The 22,832-nt window shown below is 37.9% G+C and overlaps 1 protein-coding gene across 1 annotated transcript in view; it reads left to right on the top strand.

Annotated features, from left to right (window-relative positions):
- Positions 1 to 22,094, top strand: part of dner (delta/notch-like EGF repeat containing) — a 43,794-nt gene extending 21,700 nt beyond the window's left edge. The window contains exons 2-10 of the mRNA XM_073851111.1: positions 437 to 585; positions 787 to 940; positions 3,422 to 3,535; positions 7,112 to 7,342; positions 10,803 to 10,925; positions 10,999 to 11,112; positions 13,758 to 13,889; positions 14,531 to 14,774; positions 17,276 to 22,094. Coding sequence (XP_073707212.1) covers positions 437 to 585; positions 787 to 940; positions 3,422 to 3,535; positions 7,112 to 7,342; positions 10,803 to 10,925; positions 10,999 to 11,112; positions 13,758 to 13,889; positions 14,531 to 14,774; positions 17,276 to 17,387 — 1,373 coding nt within the window. The 3' untranslated portion in view covers positions 17,388 to 22,094. The remainder of the gene's footprint in view (positions 1 to 436; positions 586 to 786; positions 941 to 3,421; positions 3,536 to 7,111; positions 7,343 to 10,802; positions 10,926 to 10,998; positions 11,113 to 13,757; positions 13,890 to 14,530; positions 14,775 to 17,275) is intronic.
- The last annotated feature ends 738 nt before the right edge of the window (positions 22,095 to 22,832 follow it).

Here is a 22,832-nt window from a genome sequence, read left to right as displayed (position 1 = left end):
CGCTGAATTCTTGAGTAATTTTATGCTTTATGTTTCTCTGTCTGTTTTCACATGCAAAGCCCTTTAAATTTGAATGAAGTCTGATTAGCTGTCAGTGTTTTATCGTTTAACGTGGTAAAAAAAAATCATTCTGAAAGTGATCCCCCTGTATCGTTATCGTTATCGTTATAGTCATGGTGTGAACTCTGCTATTTGTTTAAATTTGAAATAATTTTTTAGAATGTTATCTTTATAGTTATAGTTATCATTATTGTGCTTGGTGTGAATGGGTCTGCAGTCAGTTTTACATGAAACTCACTGATCCATGACCATTCTAAATTTACAATAGGGTTTCAGCCTAATAATATATAAATAATAATTAACCTTTCTTTGAAAAAAGGTATCTTTATTCTTTGTTGCAACTGTTAACTTTTTCTGTTTATCTCTCTCCATGTAGGTGTTCTGCACATTGGTGCACCCTCTGGCCCAGAAGTCACTCTGAGGCTGCATCTTAATGTAAAAACTAATAACTGTGTGGAGCCCGGCAGTGGATTCAGTGACCCACAATGCTCTGGGAAAGGAAAATGCATCACCCAGTCCTCTGTGGTAATGACCTCAGATCTTAATATGTGTTATGTGTTCTCATAGTTTCTCTTTTTAGAGAACTGAAAGGCCAGTATTACGACTCTGTGTTGCTGTTTTTCTTTCCAAAGTGCTGATATTACAGTTACCTTTGTTTAGTTGTTGTTCTTTCTGTCCAGAGTACATGTGAGCATTTGATGATGTGTGTTTAAATGTGAATCACAGGATACATTTTACTGTCAGTGTGATGATGGTTACTCTGGGATCTTCTGTGAGGAGTTTGACGCATGTCACCTGAAGCCCTGCGAGAACAACGGCACCTGTACTGACCTCAGACAGAGAGATGAAGGACAAAACTACACCTGTACCTGCCAGCCAGGTGTGTGAGATTTTGTGGAATTGGGTCATTCTCAAGAAATGTGTGTCATTAGGCTGAATAATTATACATTGTCATACATTGTTGGTGGATCCAATATTACAAAATCGATATTGGATTAATAAAAAGTGATTATCATCATTCAAACCGATTATCGGACGGTCTCTAGTTTGTATGATGCATTCAAATTTAATATGTTTCTAAATTCAGATGTGTTCAGAACAGCTAACTCCATGGACTAATTATTCATTGCCAAAAGTTGCAAATAAAATCAGTAATGCGCTGCATTACAGTCCCTTTCAAATGACATTATTTGTTTTATTTTTAAACTGATGTTAATTATTTGTATGTCCTGTAACTGATATCCAGAACCGATATTTATTCAGTGTTCTACTTTTTTTTTTTTCTTCTTCTTTTTTTCATATCAGAACAATAAAAACATAGTATGTTTTTTATAACAACAGAAGCAGCAGCCATAACCATAATATTAACAACAGGCAAACTAAATTGACAAAGTTCGGAGTTTATCAGCTTTGCAAAAATGATTCATTTTTGATGAACAGAAAGCTCAAAAGAATAGCATTATTAGTTGTAAAATTCTCTTTCTGTAGCTCTACATTAACATCAAAAACCACTCACACTGTACTTCATTTAAATGTATTAAAAATACTAACATGAAATAATTCTGAGTATTTGCATAACAGGAATCTAGCGAAAAAGCAATGTCCTTATCATTTGTGTAGATATTTGTGTGCTGTCTTGTGTCTGTTTATGTGAATAATGGAGGTTAACCTTGGGCAGAGCACAGAGCTTCAGTGCTCTGATGATGCTTTAAATGGAAAGATAGGGCAGGAGAAGTAAATGGGAAATGAAGAACAAGAGACATTGAAGGTCAGGGATTTGTGCCTTTGATCATGCAAATGAAGATTATTTTGAGCCTGTTATTTAAGCCTTCCAGAAGAAACAACTGTGCTTTTTTAAGAAATGTTGTCATGGACATGCTGATTGCAAGGAATATCTGTTCAGGTCTAGTGGAAGGCAGGTAAGCGAACAAACAAACGCTGTTTACCGTTCCGTCCATTTTTGTAAGAGGATTATGGAGAACACAGGAAGGCATAAATGCCAGCCTGCTTTGGCCAACTTATTTTTGTTGGTTTATAACTGAAGGCTTTTCCTCACTGTTTTTATCTGAAGGAAAGGAACAGATTGTGTTTACTGTGAGCCATTTGTGTGTGTGATTCAGGTTTTTATCAACATTATAAGGACCAAATGTTCTCACAAGAAAAGTAAAATCTGAAGTCACCAACGCCCCAATGAGGAAAACAGCTTAATAAACCTACTAAATAATGATTTGATGAAAATGTTTACAAAAAATGCAAGAAGTTTTTGGGGAGGCTCAATATAAAAACAGTAGAAATCAAAAAAGAAGTTCCCACCAAAAACAAAATTGTGCTTGTGTATTAAAAATTGACTGATATAGTTTTTTTTAAAAGGCTAACAATGCCTATAGGTTGCATGTTTATTAAAACTGATATGCAAAATTTATATGTATTGTTTTACTGTAAAAAAAACATGCAAACACAGCTAGTTCCCTGGAATAATTATATATTGTGTCACATTTTCAGTGGATCAGATATTACAAAACCGATATTAGGTTAAGGAAAGGTGATTATCGGTCACGTCAACCGATTATCGGCTAAACTCTAGTTTGTATTATGCATTAAAATAGATTTTTTGTAATTCAGATGTGTTTAGAACAACTAGTTCCCTGGAATAATTATAAATTGTTATACATTGTCAGTGGATCCGATATTACAAAACCAATATTAAATTAAAGTGATTATCGGTCACTTAAGATTATCGGTCGATGTCTAGTTTGTATGATGAATTAAAATTAAATATGTTTTTAAATTCAGATGTGTTTAAAACAACTAGTACCCTGGAATAATTATACATTGTCATATATTGTTGGTGGATCTGATATTACTAAACCGATATTACTAATCCAATTATTATCAGTCCCTTAAACCGATTATCAGCCAATCTTCAGTTTGTATAATGCATTAGAATTGAATGTGTTTTTATATTCTTATGTGTTCAGAACTCCCTGGAATAATTATTCATTGCCAAAAGTTGCAAAGAAAACAGTAAATGCACTGCATTACAGTCCCTTTCAAATGAGATTATTAGTGACAGTACTATTTTTAGTCTTTTACAGTGAATAGAGCATCTGCAGCAAATGACAAGAACATCTCATCAAATTATCTCAGTCACCTGCGTTTTTAAGCATGTTTCTTCATAATAATTTGGATCTAAGATTACAAAACCGATATTTCTTTATGGAAAAGCATTTATTTTTCACAAAACAGATTATCGGTCAAGCTCTAGTGTGTGAGGTGCATTCAATTTAAAATGTAAAATTTTAAATTCAGATGTGTTATGGAAAATTTAGATTGTAATATCATTTTTGTGTGTGTGTTTTAGGTTTTGAGGGAGACCGTTGTCAGTCATTGGTAGATCACTGTGTTTCTGGACCCTGCAGAAATGGAGCCACTTGCTCCAGCAGCCTGGAAGGACCTCACTGCTATTGTGCTGAAGGTACTTATTAATATCCTCCTCTCTTGAAATCATGTCTGAAACGATCAAATCTGTTGTGTGCTTGTCTCAGTGTGTATGTTTGGAAGTGTATGTGTGTGTTAAGCTTGAAATCGTCCTGATTCGAGCTCTATTTCTGCTCCTTCTCCTCTTGCTCCCTCTAAGTGTGTCAGAGAGTTGCTTATTTTAAACTCTCTTCCTTTCTTCCAATTAATCGTGAAACACAGCCCAGCGCCGCCCTCTCTCTCAGGAGGACCGTATCTTCAGCACTGGCTCTCTCTTTCTCTAACCAGGGCACACTCTCAGTCAGCAGATAGAACAGGGACACAACCACTTCTGCTTCCTGAAGAAGCACTAGAAACAGATAAGAAAGGATATTTGATAGGAGTCCCTTGAACTTTAGTGGCAGAAATGCACTCATAGGCTGAAATAATAATCTTGCGGTGTGAACAGGCACTGTAAGCTGGAAACACAAGAAACACTGAAACAATAAGGAAAGTGGCACCATTAGCACATTTTTAATTAGTGTGGCACAGCTCAGGGTATGGTTTTTAATATTTCAACAACCACGTGAGGCAGCTAATAGCTTTTTCTGAATCTCAGGGCTAAAACATCTATTCAAACTCTAAAATGACCGCAAACAGCAATGAAGGCATCTGACTGGAATCTGACCTTTAGTAACATTCAATACAAGGAACACTTAGTTAATCAAAAATGAAAATACCTTCATTAAATAAACATATCATTTTAAAACCGTATGCCATTATTTTTTTTACTTTTACAAAGTCACTTTCGAGAGCTTTCACCGTTAATTTGTTCCAATGTTGCATTTTCTTCTTGGTTTGGCTCGCTTTTACGAGGCAACATTGCAAAGTGTACCAAACTTTGTTCATGCAAGTCACATGTGAGTAAACACTCCAAACGAACCTGGTGTAAAAGCACCCTTTAAGTCACTTTGGATAAAAACGTCTGCTGAATGCATAAATGCAAATGTATTTTTTCAGGATGATATTTTAAAAGCAATTTATCATACAATCACAGTTGGTAATGTTCGCGTTTATGAATTGACATAAATGCAACATAAAACATGGCAAATATTCCCATTAAATAAAGCTCTCAAATGAAATATGGGACCGGTTGTGTGATTTTTCATGTCAGTGAGGTTTGGTTGTGACACACATCATTACAACAATGATGTTTTTTGATGAAACCTCCAAATTGACATTGATTTGAGCTTACATGTACATTTGACTGTTAAGGTGCCTATTTGCTGGAGCTTCACAGTCGTGGTCAACATGAACTGCCACAGTTTTTCCTTTTGTGTTGCACAAAAAAAAAATCACCATGAGGATGAATAAATAATGACAGTATTTTCATTTTAGGGTGAACTATTTCTCTAATACTGGCAGTGAAGCCACATTCATGTTGGCTCTGTCAGGCTGTGAGAGTTTCATTAAGATAATGCATGAAAGCGCTTCCGTAAGGGAAGCTGTGGGTGGATCATCACACTGAGCTCTATTTCTCTGTGTGTGATTGACATTTATTGGGGGGATCATAGCCACCAAGCTTGTAATCTTCTGGTGCGTGCATGTCACTAAGAGAGCAGACTACAAATGCACAAAAACAAACATATACTGTACATGTGCATCTACACACACTTGTATACAGAATTCTGCTTGTCTTAACATGTAATCCCTCTTTTTACTGACATTTTTTAACAAACAGCTGATAAATCCACCTGATTTCAACCCAATCGAAAATGCTAAATAAGGGAATTCGGTGCTCCAAGTTTCCAGAGATTTGTAAAATGCCAAGACGTATTGAAACTGCTCTGGCAGTAGTGAAGGCTCAATATCTTACTCAGATATTTCATGCTGTTTTTTCTTTAATTGGTCACTCATCTGTATATGAAGTTGTGTAAGCCAGTAGTTTTGCCATTGTGACCAAAATATTTTTATACTTAAACCTACCCTTGCAAACTCATATTCACCTCTGAGTGTATTTCAAAAACATTATCAATTGATTTGCATTTTAATGAGTGAAATAAGTATTTGATCCCCTATCAATCAGCAGGATTTCTGGCTCCCTAACAAACTGAGATTAGGAGCACTCTCTTAAAGGGAGAGCTCCTAATCTCAGTTTGTTACCTGTATAAAAGACACCTGTCCACAGAATCAATCAATCAGATTCCAAACTCTCCACCATGACCAACACCAAAGAGCTGTCTAAGGATGTCAGGGACAAGATTGTAGACCTACACAAGGTTGGAATGGGCTACAAGACCATCGCCAAACAGCCTAGTGAGAAGGTGACAACAGTTGGTGCGATTATTCGCAAATGCAAGAAACACAAAATAACTGTCAGTCTCCCTTGTTCTTTGGTCTCCATGCGAGATCTCACCTTGTGGAGTTTCAATGATCATGAGAATGGTGAGGAATCAGCCCAGAACTACACAGGAGGATCTTGTCAATGATCTCAAGGCAGCTGGCACCATAGTCACCAAGAAAACAATTGGTAACACACTACGCCGTGAAGGACTAAAATCCTGCAGCACCCGCAAGGTCACCCTGCTCAAGAAAGCACATGTACAGGCCAAATGAACATCTGAATGATCTAGAGAAGAACTGGGTGAAATGTTGTTGTCAGATGAGACCAAAATCGAGCTCTTTGGCATCAACTCAACTTGCCGTGTTTGGAGTAGGAGGAGGAATGCTGCCTATGACCCCAAGACCACTGTCAAACATGGAGGTGGAAACATTATTCTTTGGGGGGGGGGGGGGGGGGGGTTCTGCTAAGGGGACAGGAAAACTGCACCGCATCAAAGGGACGATGGACGAGGCCATGTACCGTCAAATCTTGGGAAGAACCTCCTTCCCTCAGTCATAGCATTCAAAATGTGTCATAGATAGGTATTCCAGCATGGCAATGACCCAAAACACAAGGCCAAGGCAACAAAAGTGTGGCTCAAGAAGAAGCACATTAAGGTCCTGGAGTGGCCTAGCCAGTCTCCAGACCTTAATCCCATAGAAAATCTGTGGAGGGAGCTAAAGGTTTGAGTTGCCAAACATCAGCCTTGAAACCTTAATGACTTGAAGAAGATCTGCAAAGAGGAGTGGGACAAAATCCCTCCTGAGGTATGTGCAAGCCTAGTGGCCAGCTACAAGAAACATCTGACCTCTGTGGTTGCAAGTACTAAGTCATGTTTTGTGAAAGGGGTCAAATACTTATTTCACTCATTAAAATGCAAATCAATTTGTAACTTTTTTGAAATGAGTTTTTCTGGACTTTTTTGTTGTTATTCTGTCTCTCACTGTTCAAATAAACCTACAGTTAAAATGGAAAGAAAGACCACATTATTGCTACTTTCATTTCATTATGACTTTAAATACTAGCAACATCTGTCAAATAGGATTCACTCATTTGTGTTCACAAAAAATGTTCTTCATGTCTGTAATCTTCTATCGTGGTTATTTTGTTTGAAGGCCAAATGATTCAGATAAAAAGAACTGCATCAGACTCACACTGGTCTCTTTATGCAATACTGCACATCTTAGTCTCTACCTCTTTCTCTCTTGTCAGGGTATCAGGGTGCCATGTGCGAGCAGAAGATTGATCCCTGTGCTTCTGGGCCCTGCCACAATAATGCCAGCTGCTCCCCACAGGGCGCTGGTTTGGGCTTCAGCTGCACCTGCCCTGCAGGTTTCACAGGCCCCACCTGCGCCCAGCTAGTGGACTTCTGCGCCCTCAACCCATGCGCTCACGGCATCTGCCGCAGCGTCGGTACTAGTTATCGGTGCCTGTGTGTACCAGGTGAGGATCTTGTTTGCTTCCTGTCATAGCTGTGTTTCTTCCTTACACTCCCTCCAACTCTGTCTGGTTGCCATGGCAACTGCCTCCTGTGTATTGCGTGCTTAGACATCATTGTCCGTGAAGTGTGACTGCACCAGCTGTGCAGCCGGATCAGTCTATCTACTGATAACACCCCACTCTGATAAGAGGTGTCCGATGGGACCTAAATGTTCTCCGGTGGGATTGCAAGTAATGCTCCATGGGATTGCACTATGAGAACGAGACTTCTGATGACAAAATTCTGGTGGGATTGATGAGCTTCGCACACTAAAACAAAACACAAAATGGTCCTCAGCGAAACAAATGATAAAATGATTTAACGGCGGCATTCTGGGCTTAGGATACTAATTAGCCATTTTTGCGAAGTAAAGAACAAAGTTTATTCTATTTTTCACTTGCACGCTAAGGTGTACATACAGTGTGCATGACAAATGTAATTTTCAGCATAGTATGCATGTACTGTATTGAGAATATACAGTGGTGGCCAAAATTATTAGAACACTAGTATTTTCATCAGCTACTTTTTTAAGTCAGTTGTTTCTATCTTTTGCTGTAGTGTATCAGTAGGAAATATCAGTTTACACTTCATATTGCCATTAATTGTAATAATGCAGTGAAATTTTTGTTTGCACAAGGAGTCTGACAACAGCCAGTGCTCCACACAGAGATCTGATCTCACCATCAGTCTGTTTGGAATGACATGAAGAAACAGAACAAACTAAGACAGACTAAATCCAGAAGAACTGTAGCAATGTCTCCAAGACGCTTCAAGAAAGCTAACTGCAAAGCTATTTTTGGCAGCAACCTCATACAGCAACTTTTATCAGTACTATAGCTTTGCATGTAGGTTTCTTAAAGCATCTTGGAGATGTTTCCACAGCTCTTCTGGATTTAGTCTGTCTCAGTTTGTTCTGTTTCTTCATATTATTCCAGACAGAGTGGATGATGGTGAGATCAGATCTCTGTGTGGAGCACTAGCTGTTTTCAGACTCCTTGTGCAAACAAAAATCTCACTGATTATTACAATTAATGACAAAATAATTGTTTGGAAATGTAAACTAATATTTCCTACTGACACACCACAGCAAAAGATAGAAATAATTCACTTCACAAAATTTTAGCTGGTGAAAATACTAGTGTTCTAATAATTATGATCGCCACTGTACATACATACATATTGAGTGCAGAGAAAATGGCGGAAAACAACTGGCTGAGGATGGAAATATGCAAATACAGGATAGCCCATCAGCAGTTGTGGGTGGGGCCTGAACAATATGACATCATACTCAGAAAATCAAAATTGCTTAATAGTTGAGACTGTTTTAGACTGGGATTTAAAAAAAGGAGTGAATGGATTTTTATCATTGTAGGATGGTTGTGTCAACACACTGCTAATTTATGTGCAAACACTATGTAAAAGTGCATTTTACATCCAATCTCGCCTTTAAGAAATGTCTGTAATTTTAGTTTAAGCGAGTACAAAGATATTTCTATCACTCATAACTTCTGGAGAGAAATAGCACTCTGGATGAGGATGAGACTTTCAATTGTACACATGTTTAGTGTTTGTGTTCCCACACACTATCAAATGGAGTTTGCGCAAATTTCATTACTATCATGATATGCATGTCCTGCATAAGCATAGTCTGTTTCTAACTGCACATACTCTGTAAGATAAAACAGCGATTTTGAAGTTGGAGGAGAGAATGAGATGGGAGTTTTTAGGCATACCCTATCTGTCTTGACCCAGAATACACAGAGTTCATGCATTTGAGGTTAAAAAGTATACAGATTGTAATTCTTTTCAGAATATATATGAAAAGATAGATATGCCCCTTCTTCCTCAGCTGTGATCGTTTAGAGCCCTTTGAAGCTGCATTGAAACTGCATTTAGGAAGTTCAAACGCACGGGCACCATAGGAGTCCACTATATGGAGATTAATCCTGAAATGTTTTCCTCAAAAAACATAATTTCTTATCGACTGAAGAAAGAAAGGTATGAACATCTTGAATGACAAGGGGGTGATCTGGAAGTGAACTTCTCCTTTAACTTTTCACATGTATTTTTTTCGCAAATGAGTTGTTCCACAAGGTGGCCCTCCACAAGGTGTTTCACAGTCAAAAAATCCAACTCATTTTGTGACACATACTCTAACCATATACAGCTAAATACGTAGTTTTTCAAAGTATGTAAGTACTCTATCTGATAGTTGCAAACGCAGGCAGTTGGCACATGCACTCTAGAAAGTTTAATCTTTGCCCAGTGTTTGTGCTATTTCTTCCAAGAAGTTATGGCCTCTTCTAAACTGAAGTTGCTCATAACCCTCTCCATAACTCACACTAGCACAATGCGGCCAATGCCTGTTCACATGGATGCACAAAAATGACTAAAAACACTGTGTGCCTACGCACATACCTATAGACTGAACACATAATGCACATGCACATGATGTCACTGCTTTCTCATATTCATGTTTTATTAGTTGACATGGAGACATGGAAAAACATACCCTTCAGAACTCATTTTTAAAAGTTTGTGTTTTCAGGTCTCCAAAAAAAATTTTTTTTGTGTAAATGCATGGCCAAAACACATAAAAAAGTTTAAATGCCCTCTAATTTATAGTATAAAGAGTATAAAGACATTATAATCATTATTGATAAATTCTGGAGAGAAATGTGTTTGCACACAATGTCAAATCTGTATATTTTCAAAGGTTGTGCAGTCATTTTGGTATTTAGCCTCACTTTTATTATTGCTCATACTAATGGTTAGTGATTTAAACCCTTACTTCAAGTTTTAAACTTCAACTTTGTGTTGTTCGTTTTCTAAGCAATCAGATTTGCAATGCTAAATTTAAAAAAAGCAAATCCTAATCTTACATTGACAGAGTTAATAAAGTCATTTATAGAGACCAGAAAATCATTGATATTTGTTGATGTTTTTTTTGTTTTGTTGTTAAAATAGTAGATAAACACTTAGCAACCTTCCTTAACCCCTAAAACAATGTAGTATAGTGTGCATTGTTTGTGTGTATTTGTAAAAAGCTAAATGATGCCCAGAAAATATCAATAAATGTTTCTGTATATTGAACGCTACAAATGCAAACATTTTACACCTCACATTATGTGCTGTTACTTCACAGTCAGATATTTTCATGCATACATATATTACAAATAATATGATATCTGTGAATCAATATATATACACAATACAGAAACACACCAGTTTTTTTTTTCCTCAGTCATCAGTGCCATTGGTTTGCTCCTGCTCACCTTAAATCCCAACTAAACTAAACACTGCTCTCTAGTGGACAAAATGCAGGAATATTTAAGGTGAAATGCAGTTTAAGCTCTATAAACCAGATCAATGTTGTCGACTGCCACAAACAATAATTGTGTGTTTTTCTCTCTATTCTCTTAGGTTATCATGGTCTGTACTGTGAGGAGGAGTATAATGAATGCTTGTCTGCTCCCTGTCAGAATTACGCCACATGCAGAGACCTGATCAATGCTTATGAGTGCATCTGCGCTCCACAGTTCACAGGTGCGTTTGATGCGCTTGGAGTTAAAAATGTCAGCAAAGTGACATGTGATTAATGTGATGTGGATTATTTCAGGAAAGCGCTGTGAGATATATAAGGACCCCTGTCTGAAGCTCAGGTGCCAGAATGGAGGACACTGTGAGAGTGGAGGGAGAAACGCGTCTTGTGTGTGTCCACCAGGATATATGGGTGAATATTTCTTTATGACTTTGACTGTGTTCCGAATAACAATTTACCACACTACTACTTCTAATATTGGGATTTTCAATCTTTTAGAAGCCATGGATCCCCAGATATGATCACACTTGTTCAAGGGATAAGGATTTTAAAAGGCAGCTATATATTTTCATGTATAAAGTCCAGTGATGGGAATAACAGTGTTATAAATAAACGCCGTTACTAGCGGCATTATTTTTTTCAGTAACGAGTAATAAAACGAATTACTGTTTCCCCCGTTACACCGTTACTGTTACTGACAATAAAATGTGGCATTACTGTAATTTCCACGTTGCCTTCTTTTGGGGTAAATTCTGGCTTTACTTCTCTCAGCATGTCTTCTTCCAAAAATGAAAAGTAGTCGAGAAATTTGAAAAGCAGAGCCGCTTGTGGACGTGATTACATTAGACGGGAAAAACTGGAGCTCGCTTTGGTATCATACAGATTACTTTATCAGAGAATATTTGTTTTCGACGTGACTTACTTCATTTAAACATAGACATCTCTATGGAGCGTTCTATACATACAGTATCCAACAAAAGTGAGTACACCCTTCACACTTCAGCAACCATTTTAGTATATCTTCTCAAAGGACAATACTACAGAAATGAAACTTGGATATATCTTAGATTAGTCAATGTGCAGCTTGCATAGCAGTATTGATTTACTGTCCTCTGAAAATAACTCATACAGCCATTATTGTCAAAATAGCTGGCAACAAAAGTGAGTACACCCTAAACCCTGAACTTGTCCAAAGTGTCAATATTTTGTGTTAGCCAGTTACCCAGACCATAATGCTACCACCACCGTGCTTGACTGTAGGCAAGACACAGTTTATTGGTACTCCTCACCAGGGCATCGCCACACATGCTGGACACCATCTGACCCAAACAAGTTTATCTTATAGTCTCATCAGACCACAGGACATGCTTCCAGTAATTCATGCTCTTGGACAGGTTGTCTTCAGCAAACTGTTTGCAGGCTTTCTTGTGAGCCAGCTTCAGAAGAGGCTTCTTCTGGGACGACGCCAAAGCAAACAGTGTGCGGCGTATGGTCTGAGCACTGACAAGCTGACCTTCTACTTCTGCAACCTTTAAAGCAATGCTGGCAGCACTCATGCATCTGTTTTTTGAAGCCATTTCGTTGATCGACCCTTACAAGGCCTGTTCCGAATGGAACCCATTTTGGAAAACCTCTGTATGACCCTGAATACTGTAGTGTAACTCGGTTTCAGGGTGTTACTGAACCTCTAATAGCCTTGGCCATCTTCATGGAGATCAACAATTCTAATTCTCAAATCCTCAGAGAGTTTTTTGCCATGAGATGCCATGTTGAACATCCAGTGGTCAGTATGAAAGAATTGTACTTAAAGCACCAAATATTAACTGCTCAAATACAAGGTATACAACTTTGTATGGTCCTGTCAAGCAGACAAAAACATAAACATGATGAATAGGACATGTGGCTTTGCATGGTTAAACAACATACTGCTGTTATCACTTAGGGTGTACTCACTTTTGTTGCCAGCTATTTTGACAATAATAGCTGTATGTTGAGTTTTTTTCAGAGAACAGTAAATCTATACTGCTATACAAGCTACAGATTGACTACTCTAAAATATATCCAAGTTTCATTTCTATAGTATTGTCCCTTGAGAAGATATACTAAAATGGTTGCTGAAATGTGAGGGGTGTACTCACTTTTGTGAGATACTGTATATTTCTCATGTCTGTGAGGCACGTATTCGTGGAGATTCAGGTTGTTTTATGTACATGTCTGTAAGGAAAGGTGACAGAGACTAAGACTGCAGAGCGCACCCTGTTTATTTTATTTATTTTACAAAAGCACATTGTTTTCTTGTGATTATGACTCTACAAAAATAAAAGTAGACCCTTTACAGTTTCAAAATGACAAAGTATTTTTAGTTCTTTTCACGGTCAACAGAAAAAAATGGGACAGACCACACCGGTGCGACAACAGTATTGCCGTGGGATGTTTTTCATTTCCGCACTGCGGGTTGAAGCGAGCCCAATAACCTGATGTGTAGCACCTGGAAGGTGTCTGACACATTGTCCCACATTAACATTAAAATTGTGTAGATTAGTGTACAATGTTTTATTCATTTGCCATATTTAATATTGGGGGCATCCAAGTTATTTGACATATTTAAACATTTTTTTTTTAAAAAAGTAACACAATAGTTACTTAGTTATAATAAGCTTTTATTTTGTTAAACCTTATTTTGATTTTTTTCCTTTTTTTGCCTATAGTGCTATACTGTTGAATGATTTTAACTTACTGATTTATTTACACCATTTTTATTTTAATACAAAAACATTTATTTAGAATCAACTTTGTTACTTTTGTTATTTATTTTTACTTTTTTACTGTTTTTTCTGTAATTTTTTTTCACTTAACCCCAGTTTGAAAATCCCTGACTTAATATATTATCCCACAATGCATTGCGTTCAACTTGACTGTCTATTTCAGTTACCACCTCTATTTGATCATACCATTTAGACATTTTCACACATGCAAAATATGTTTGATTTTCAACCTGATCTTATAATGTTTTACATGAATACAGCAACATATGCATCTTTTTTGTCTTGTTGTAGGTGAGAACTGTGAGGTTGACGTCAACGAGTGTGAGAGTAACCCCTGTCATCATGGCGGCACCTGCATCGACCAATCAAACGGCTACACCTGTCACTGCCCTCCTGGCTGGGTCGGTGGAAGCTGTGAGATCCGTGAGTTTGCTCGGATCTTCTGACCTACACCCAGTACACAGTTATTGCAAGGGGTAAAGAGAAATGCATTGGGAATGATTTATAATTATTTTATATAGAACAACACAAATAGGATTTGTCCATGGGGGCAGCAACTTGGGGATGTGGTGTTCTTGCTCTGCTTGCGACCATTCAGTAATTTTTCCGTGACAACTTAGGCCTCAAGGACAGCCTTATGTATGCACAGGGGTAGAGAGCGGTTCCCCTGAGGAGTGACGTGCTCCTGCTTTTTATGGCAGCTGTGACTCTGCACCATTAGCTTCCTGTGAAACTCATCACGCTCCGCCAGCTCACATCATTATGGCACCAGGGAGAGACAGGACGACTGTGACGTGTGAGGAGGCGGAGCGTTGTGACTCAAATAACTCACCATTCAGAGATTCTCAGGAAACCCCACCTTTTTTATGGGAGGCATATGTCCTTGATAGCTGACACTTGGCTTGTGCCTGCTAGACTGCTGTTGTAAACATAAGAAACTAAATTTTTCAGCCAAAACCCCCTAGCAACTATCCAGAACACCCTAGTAACTTTATAACAAAAGTCATTTTTTAGGATAACACCCAATCACAGTTTCTTTTCTCTCTTTTCATTTTCTTTCTCAGATCTGCAGTGGAAGATGGCTCAGCCGGTCGACTCGCTGACCATGCCACGTCACTCTCTGTACATAATCATCGGCGCTCTGTGTGTGGCTTTCGTCTTGATGCTCATCATCCTCATCGTTGGCATCTGTCGCATCAGCCGTATCGAGTACCAGGGTTCGTCCCGTCACGCCTACCAGGAGTTTTACAACTGCCGCAGTATTGACAGCGATTTTAGCAATGCTATCGCCTCCATTCGCCACGCAAGGTAATATATTGTTGTTGTTTTTTTGTAATGTTTTCAACTGTGGAACACAAAAGAAGATATTTTAAAGAATGTTCATGCTGCTTTTTACAGTACAACTTAATGAATGAGAAAATGAGACTTTGTAGGGCTACAACAAAATGCCTAGTTTTGCCATGAAACTCTAGATGGTGCAGGCTGAGGGGTTGTTAACGTAACTGATGATATCACAGAGTTATACGACTTGGCACAAGCTGATTGGTTCATGTTGCGTATGCAACCAATGAGCTTGCAGCTTTACATTTAAATGGAAGGTAGCATAACCTTCAGCAATTCGCAGCACATTTTTAAAGTTCCTCTTAAAGCCTCCACCTTCCCCAGCTCCACCTGTATTCACTTGTTAAGTCTGACGTCACCCATCACAGCTTCTGTGTCCAAACGCTCTATCAGATGCCATGAGAAAACAATAAACGGAGCTAATATACACTTACAATGTGATATAATACTACCAAAATAAGTTATAATCCTCCCCTTTAACTCCATACCGAAATCCCAGATTGCCAAACAATGAAAGTCCATGCTAAACTTTTTCGAGCGTTGTCATGAAAGAACTATTATTTTGATAAGTGATTAACAATTACTCCAACGATTAATTAACTAATTGTCAGTTATTTCACAGATTATTCCGTAGGTTTTAATAGATAACCTGATTTTTTTTTAATCAAATGTAAATTCATGTCCCAGGCAGATTTTCTTTATTAAAGGAGTCCTATTATGCTCTTTTACAAAGTCTTTATTTTGTTTTGCACTAGAACTTGTTCTCAACACTTTTTTTCCCCAGCCTGGTACAAATGGCTTGATTAGTTCCGGGTTTGATGAAGGCCCACCTTCGAAAAACGAAATGTATTGTGATTGGTTAGCAGTCCCACTACGTTGCAATTGGCAAACAGCTTAGACAACGTTTCAGTCCTGCCACGCCCCTTCCCAAAGCAGCAAGTTCCGTGTACAACTGCGCAAGCTAGATTAAAGTGGATTTTACATTTTAAATATGAATATTTTTCTTCAAAAATCACATTGGATCGCTAAAGGAGGCTTTTACTAAATATCTCCCTTTGGAGTGGAGATTTGTAACTTTGTAGATGTTTTTTAATGCCCAAACATACGCACCACACACTAAAATTCAAAAAGTGAAACAGCATAATAGGACCCCTTTAAACAATATATTTTATTTTTGAACTTATGTTAAGCTATTGTTAACTTTTAACTATTGGTATTGGTCACAGATGCTGAGATTTACTTTTAATTTCACCAATCTGATTACTCACTAAAAATGATTTCCCACAAATCATATTTTAATGCCATTTTAAGTCTTATTTTGACCTAACAAATTGGTTATATTTAAGTGTGTGAGTTGTTTACTTACTTTTTTATTAGTCTTCCCATTAACATCGTTATATTGTTCATTCAGACTGATTCACGAATGCAGAATGTGAACGGACAGAGGCGGGATTTATCACATGATCCAGTCACAGACGATCATAACCAGTCACATACAATCATATTGCGATGGAAGCATTGCCTCCTCTCACGTGACTTTCCCCCATTTATTCTCAATTACCCCCCACAAAACTCACCGCACGCTTTAGGGGTTCTGTTAAAGGGATAGTTCACCCAAAAATGAAAATGCTGTCATCCTACCACATTCAAGATCCAGAAAGATACCAAGAACAGCTACTCCCGATAATGGCAGAAGACATAGAATAGTTGAATAAAGTAATTATTTTAGTTTTTTTGCCAATAAAAAGTATTCTCGTAGTTTCATAAAATTACGGTTGAACACTGATATCACATGGAAGATTTTGTCAATGTTCTTGGTACCATTCTGTGCCTTGATCATGGTAGGACCCTTGCTGTCTATGCAGGGTCAGAAAGCTCTCAGATTTCATCAAAAATATCTTAATTTGTGTTCCGAAGATGAATTTTGAAACAACATGAAGGTAAGTAACCAATGATAGATTTTTTTGGGTGAACTATCCCTTTAAAACTCAGTGGGCTTAGGGGAGGCAAGAGAGATGTATACTTCCGCTGTAACTTTACATGCTGGTGTTGCTGTTGGACAGTTTTACTTTTACTTTTTAAAAAAAAAAATACTGGTGTTGTTTTATTTTTGTTCTATTTTGTTTTCCCATTCAAAATTTGAGGAGACATTGCCTCCCTTGCCTCCTCAGAGGAAACGCCCTTGTTCTATACATATTTGTATGCATACAAAGCTGCTTTATAGCAGAAAATACAGTTATAAATTTAACTGAAACCAACACTTAGACTTGTTTGCACTTCTCATAAGTGAGAGAGGGCTAAATTACAGACTTGTGCTATAGCGCCACAGCGGTCAAACCACATCATTGCAGGCCATTAGTTGCATGAGATCAAACGACTATTCAACAAACAAAAATATTTGTGAACAATTTTTTTGCGACAACGTCGTTGATAACCATTTTAACCCTATTTCTTTCTGTGCGTTTCAGGTTTGGGAAGAAATCCAGACCAGCAATGTATGATGCGACTCCCATCAGTTATGAAGATTACAGCCCTGATGACAAGCCTCTAGTCGCACTCATTAAAACTAAAGATTTGTGAGGCAATACATCCGCACACAAACACACACACACACACACACCGCATACACACAGCCACTGTTCCAGCCTTTAAGATGAGCCACTCCGTTCAGTATTTATTTCCAGAGAATAGGTTTAAAATATAAATCAAACCTTAAAAAACTTTTGAAATTGATATATTTTATCATTGTAAATCATGAAGCTTTGAAATCATATCAGGCACTAGGAGTGCTGCACAGAATTAGTTCATGGAATAGTCCCAAACAAATGTGCTTCATTTGCAGACGCAAATGTTTCGTGGAATGTAAGTAGACAGATAACAAGCTACATTGCAAAATGTGTGTGAGGGAGGGGCTTTTAAGTTAACCCTTCCACCCTCTAGACACTGATTACAAATATGATAGCAGCAATCCAAGCAAAAGCTGTAGAATTAGGAGTAATAGAGCTCATAGTACAGTTAAACTGTAACTTTATACAGAAGAATTACAAGATAAGACGATGTAGGTTGCCTTACTGGTGCATGGATAGGATCAGTGGTTCGGCATTACTCTGTAACCTTATGTACATTGTTGTTTGCTGTTTATTTCTTCTTGTTCATTGTGGTCTCTTTTGTGTCATAAACTTGGTGTTAGCAAAGTCTTAAGATACCACTGTCCATGTGAAGGCAGCACAACAAAGTGCGTATAAAAGTAATATTTGGTGGTGTCCTTTCACTAAGTGATAAAATAGGCCTCCTGATCTATATTTCATAGTGTTTTATGGAACGTAACTTGAAAAGACTTCTCTGTTCCAGTACACCTGCAAAGCTCCATAAGATGCCGTTACATTTACTGTCACTCGGCGAAAATTTGCAGGCAAACTCGTCATTTCAAGAGGAATCTGTGCGATCGGCAGTTTGTCTAGCAGATTTCACTTGTGTTCAAGTTGGTAATGCAAATTCACAGCTTTTTCACTTAGCTCTTGATAATGGAAAATTGTAAAAAAAAAAAAAAAGTTGACCTGCAAAATCTTGTACACTATATTGCCAAAAGTATTGGAACACCCCGTTCTAATGAACAGGTTTGACTCTTGTAGTAATTTCCATGAGTACAAATCCTAATGTTTAAGCATATAATGATATTCTAGGGGATTGTATTCTTTGGCTAATTTAATAGAAACAGCTTTGACAGGACCCTTTTCTATTCTAACATGACAATGCCTCTGTGTATAAGGCAAGGTTTTAAAGGAAAGATTGATTTAGTCAGTGTGGAAGAACTTGACCCGGTCTGCAGAAAGCTGCTGAACATCTCTGGAGTGACTTTAAATGCAAAAAAGTTCATCACCAAACACCAATGACTTGTACATACGGGCAGTCATTTTTGACACTTCCAAAACGATTGCAGCAGAGATGGAAATACAATTCATGAATACCTGAATTATTTCCATCTTTGTTGCCACAGTTTTGGAAGTGCCTTTTTCTGTTCTAAAGAAGGGGTGTCCCACTGTACGAGTCATTGGTGTTTGGTGATGAGTTTTTGGCTCAAGATCTGCTTTGCTGCAGACCACTCAAGTTGTTCCTTCAAGTTTTTGAACCTTGCCTTATATACAAAGGCATTGTTATTTTAGAATTGAAGAGGGTCCTGACAAAACTGTAAAATTAGAAGCACACAATCCCCCAGAATATCATTATATGCTTAAACATTACGATTTGTACTCATGAAAATGACTAAATTAGTCAAACCTGTTCATTAGAAGGGGGTGTCCCAATACTTTTGGCAATATAGTATATCTCAGAACAACCTTAAACAAAATAGAAAATACATGAGACCCAATGAGTACAGTAAAACGCTAATTACTCTCAAGAATTTGCTCGGAATCTGAAACACAAAAAAAAAAATGGTTACATCTTTGGTCTCAGCGTCAAAGTGGGCATACGTATGTTTAATAAACTGCCTGAACACCATTAAAGGTGTTTATGTGCAAAGTGAAACTGAAGTAAGGGGTAAAACTTAAAGCATGCCAGTTGGGTTTTGACCACATGCGCTCACACGTTGTCAGGGTGTTTAGCACAACTGGTGTAATATTGTGAATTTAAACTTAATGCGTGACAAGGAAAAATCAAGAGCTAAAATGTAAATGTGTAATGGAAGTCGTAGGGAAAAATAATGTGGAAAAGTAGGAAACTTTGAAACTTTTAATCCACACAAAATGTTTATTGGCATTGAAACAGACTTAAAAATAGAATCCAAGAAAAAGATTACGTTCCCCATTAGTATCTACTGAGACATTAGTGAGCTCATTGTCAGAGTATTGGAACAAGTGAAGTGTCTCTGCCAGGTCCTGGAGTCTGGTTAAGACCGGTGTATTTCTGCCACGCGCTTCTGGTGTTCCTGCATCGGGTTCCAGCTCTCTTTCTCTTCATTTGCATCTGGCTGGAGTGGTACTCATAGGATGTTTTCATTCTTTCCATTACCCATCTCGCTTTCTCTTATCTTTCATATCTGCTTCTACTTATACACATTGTACTCCTATGGTTATCCTCTTGCTTAGTATAGACAGGTTGAAGTTGCCCACTGTAGCTGATCTGAGACCAGTTTTGATGCCTTTTAATGGCTGAGTTGAGGTAAACATGAAATTACCTCATGTTGTTCCAAAACTTTTTTTTCTTCTTCTGTAGAACACAAAAGGAGATGTTTTGCAGAATGTCTAAGCTGCTCTTTTTCATGCAATTAAAGTACTGGGAAAAAGCACCGTAAGTCTTTCAAATCTCTTTCAAATTTCACTCATGTTTGTAATTATATTGAAACATTGTGCCTCAAGAAGCATCGTACCATGTTTTAGATTTCTAAAAGATCAGTTCACTTCCAGAACAAAAATTTACAGATAATGTACTCAACCCCTTGTCATCCAAGATGTTCATGTCTTTCTTTTGTCAGTCCTAAAGAAATTATGTTTTTTGAGGAAAACATTTTAGAATTTCTCTCCATATAATGGACTTCAATGGTGCCCCAAGTTTGAACTTGAACAGCTTTAAAGGGCTCTAAACGATCCCAGCCGAGGAAAAAGGGTCTTATCTAGGAAAACTATACTAATCTATTTTCTAAACAAATGGACCATTTCTATACTTTTTAACCTCAAATGCTCATCTTGTCTCGTCTCTGCGATTGGGTCAATACCGACCCAGTGTTTACAAAGTGAACATAAAAAGGTAAAACAGCATTGTAGGATGATTTTGAAGTTGAAGACGAAAAACGAGATGGGAGTTTTTCGACATACCCTAACTGTATTGACCCGGGTTACACAAACTACACATGCGCATCGCAGAGATGAGACGGGCATTTGAGGTTAAAAAGTATATAAATTGTCAATTTGTTTAGAAAATAACTGATCGTTTTACTGGATAACCTCCTTCTTCCTCGGCTGGGATCGTTTAGAGCCTATTGAAGCTGCGTTAAAACTGCATTTTGGAAGTTCAAACTTGGGGGCACCATACATATCCATTATATGGAGAGAAATCCTGAAATGTTTTCTTGAAAAAACATAATTTCTTTACGACTGAAGAAAGGAAAACATGAACATCTTGGATGACAAGGAGGTGAGTACAGTATCTGTACGTTTTTGTTCTAGAAGTGAACTAATCCTTTAAGGCTGATCTCACTGTTATTATTTTGAATTGAACAAAAGGGTGAATGAGATTTTGGAGCTATTTGAGAGACTTTTTGGCAGTTTTACTGTGTTTTGTCTATTTTGGAGCTTGACCAAGGTAGATCACGGCTCGGACATTTTCCAAATGTCCTGTTTTAGTTTTCTGCAGAACAAATGAACAGCATGAGGGATGGTGAGTAAAGACTTAAAGGGATAGTATGCTGTAAATTGTATGTTTATCTGTTTACCCCCAGGGCATCCAAGATGTAGGTGACTTTGTTTCTTCGGTAGAACTCAAATGAAGATTTTTAACTCAAAACTGTTGCAGTCTGTCAGCCATATAATGCAGTCAATGGGGCAGTCAATGCGCGGAAGCGATCTGTCGTGTGTATACATCAGTCATTGTTTACACAGTGACATTGTGGGTACAACGGCTGCTCAAAAGGGTAATTACTTGAGCTTATCCTGATTGTTGCAACCAATTAAAAACTAAAAGATTATATTTACTCCCAACTTTTGAGCCTAATCGACTGAAGTTATGGTGGCTTGATCTTCGTCTGCACCGGCTGTTGTGAACGCACTCAGGACAGTTGGACATTGATGTGGATCAGAGGTAAAAAATAATATAAATATTTTTCAGTTTCTTGCACAGACCGATTGTTTCGTGTGTTAAGACCTGAATGTATCGTCACGAGCCGCAGGGTTTAATCTGGTGTATGTTTTTTGACTCTCAAAGTTGTAGGTCACATTGACTGCCATTATATGACTGACAGACTGCAACGGTTTGAGTTAAAAATCTTTGTTTGTGTTCTACTGAAGAAACAAGTCACCTACATCTTGGATGGCCTGGGGGTAAGCAGATAAACATTGAATTTTCATTTTTGGGTGAACTATACCTTTACGTTTTATCTTTAGGTGAATGAACATATTAAGGCTGTGGCTGTTATAAACGGGTCTAGGATCAGTACTAAAGGGAAGCTTCTAACCCAAGCACTGTTTTTGTTAAATAAAGATAACACCCATTTGGTTATATCTGTGGAATGATGTATTAATAAAAGTTAAAGTGAAAGCCTAAAGCCTGTTTTAATGCTTCAATGTTTAACATGTAATAAAAGATACAATAATGTTAAAAATGCAAACCCTAATGGATGTTACTAGTAATGAAATCTAAGTGATTAGTAAATGTTAGATAAGGGAGCACTACTTGTAACTCCATATCACAGGGAACAAGACGTTTTGGAAGATGGCGCACGGATCAGACTTGTTTTCTTTAAACCAAAGAACAGATGGTAAGTCTCATACACACACAAACACACTTTATCTCTCCAAACAGTCCAAACTCATATCCACTTTCTCTGTAGCGCACAAAGCAAACTTGACATTTGTAAAAGCATTCAGTGTTGCAATCGTGTCTCATGTCTCAAGATGAGAAACGCATGCTCAGATGCAGACGGTAAGAGAGAGGATGTGTTTTCCACAGTCGGAATGCCTTTGACTGTCTGCGCATGGAATGTCCCCCAGCTGGCCGTGCCCTTATATGGAGTTCAAACGATGTCCTAGACCCTTCACTGACCTTGTGTGGGCTCCAGATGTTCGGAAAGTAAACATCTGCAAGAATGGCGTTCGATGATGACGCTCTGGTCACTCAGAAGTCTCCACACCGCAGGGAAGAAAGGACACACTTTTGATGGCTTTGACCTCAGAGGTAGACTAAGGGCCCTTTTGACCCCCTCAAGTGTTTATTTGACCTCTCATTCTATTATAAGCAGTTACTGGTTCAGAATAAAGTAGAATGCCATTGTTCTGCTACAAACAGAAAATGTGAAATCCTGTAGTGTACAAT

Source organism: Garra rufa, chromosome 11 (assembly GCF_049309525.1).
Source record: "Garra rufa chromosome 11, GarRuf1.0, whole genome shotgun sequence".
NCBI lineage: Eukaryota > Metazoa > Chordata > Actinopteri > Cypriniformes > Cyprinidae > Garra > Garra rufa.
Note: the sequence above shows the minus strand (reverse complement) of the source record. Positions and strands in the feature narration are given on the sequence as shown.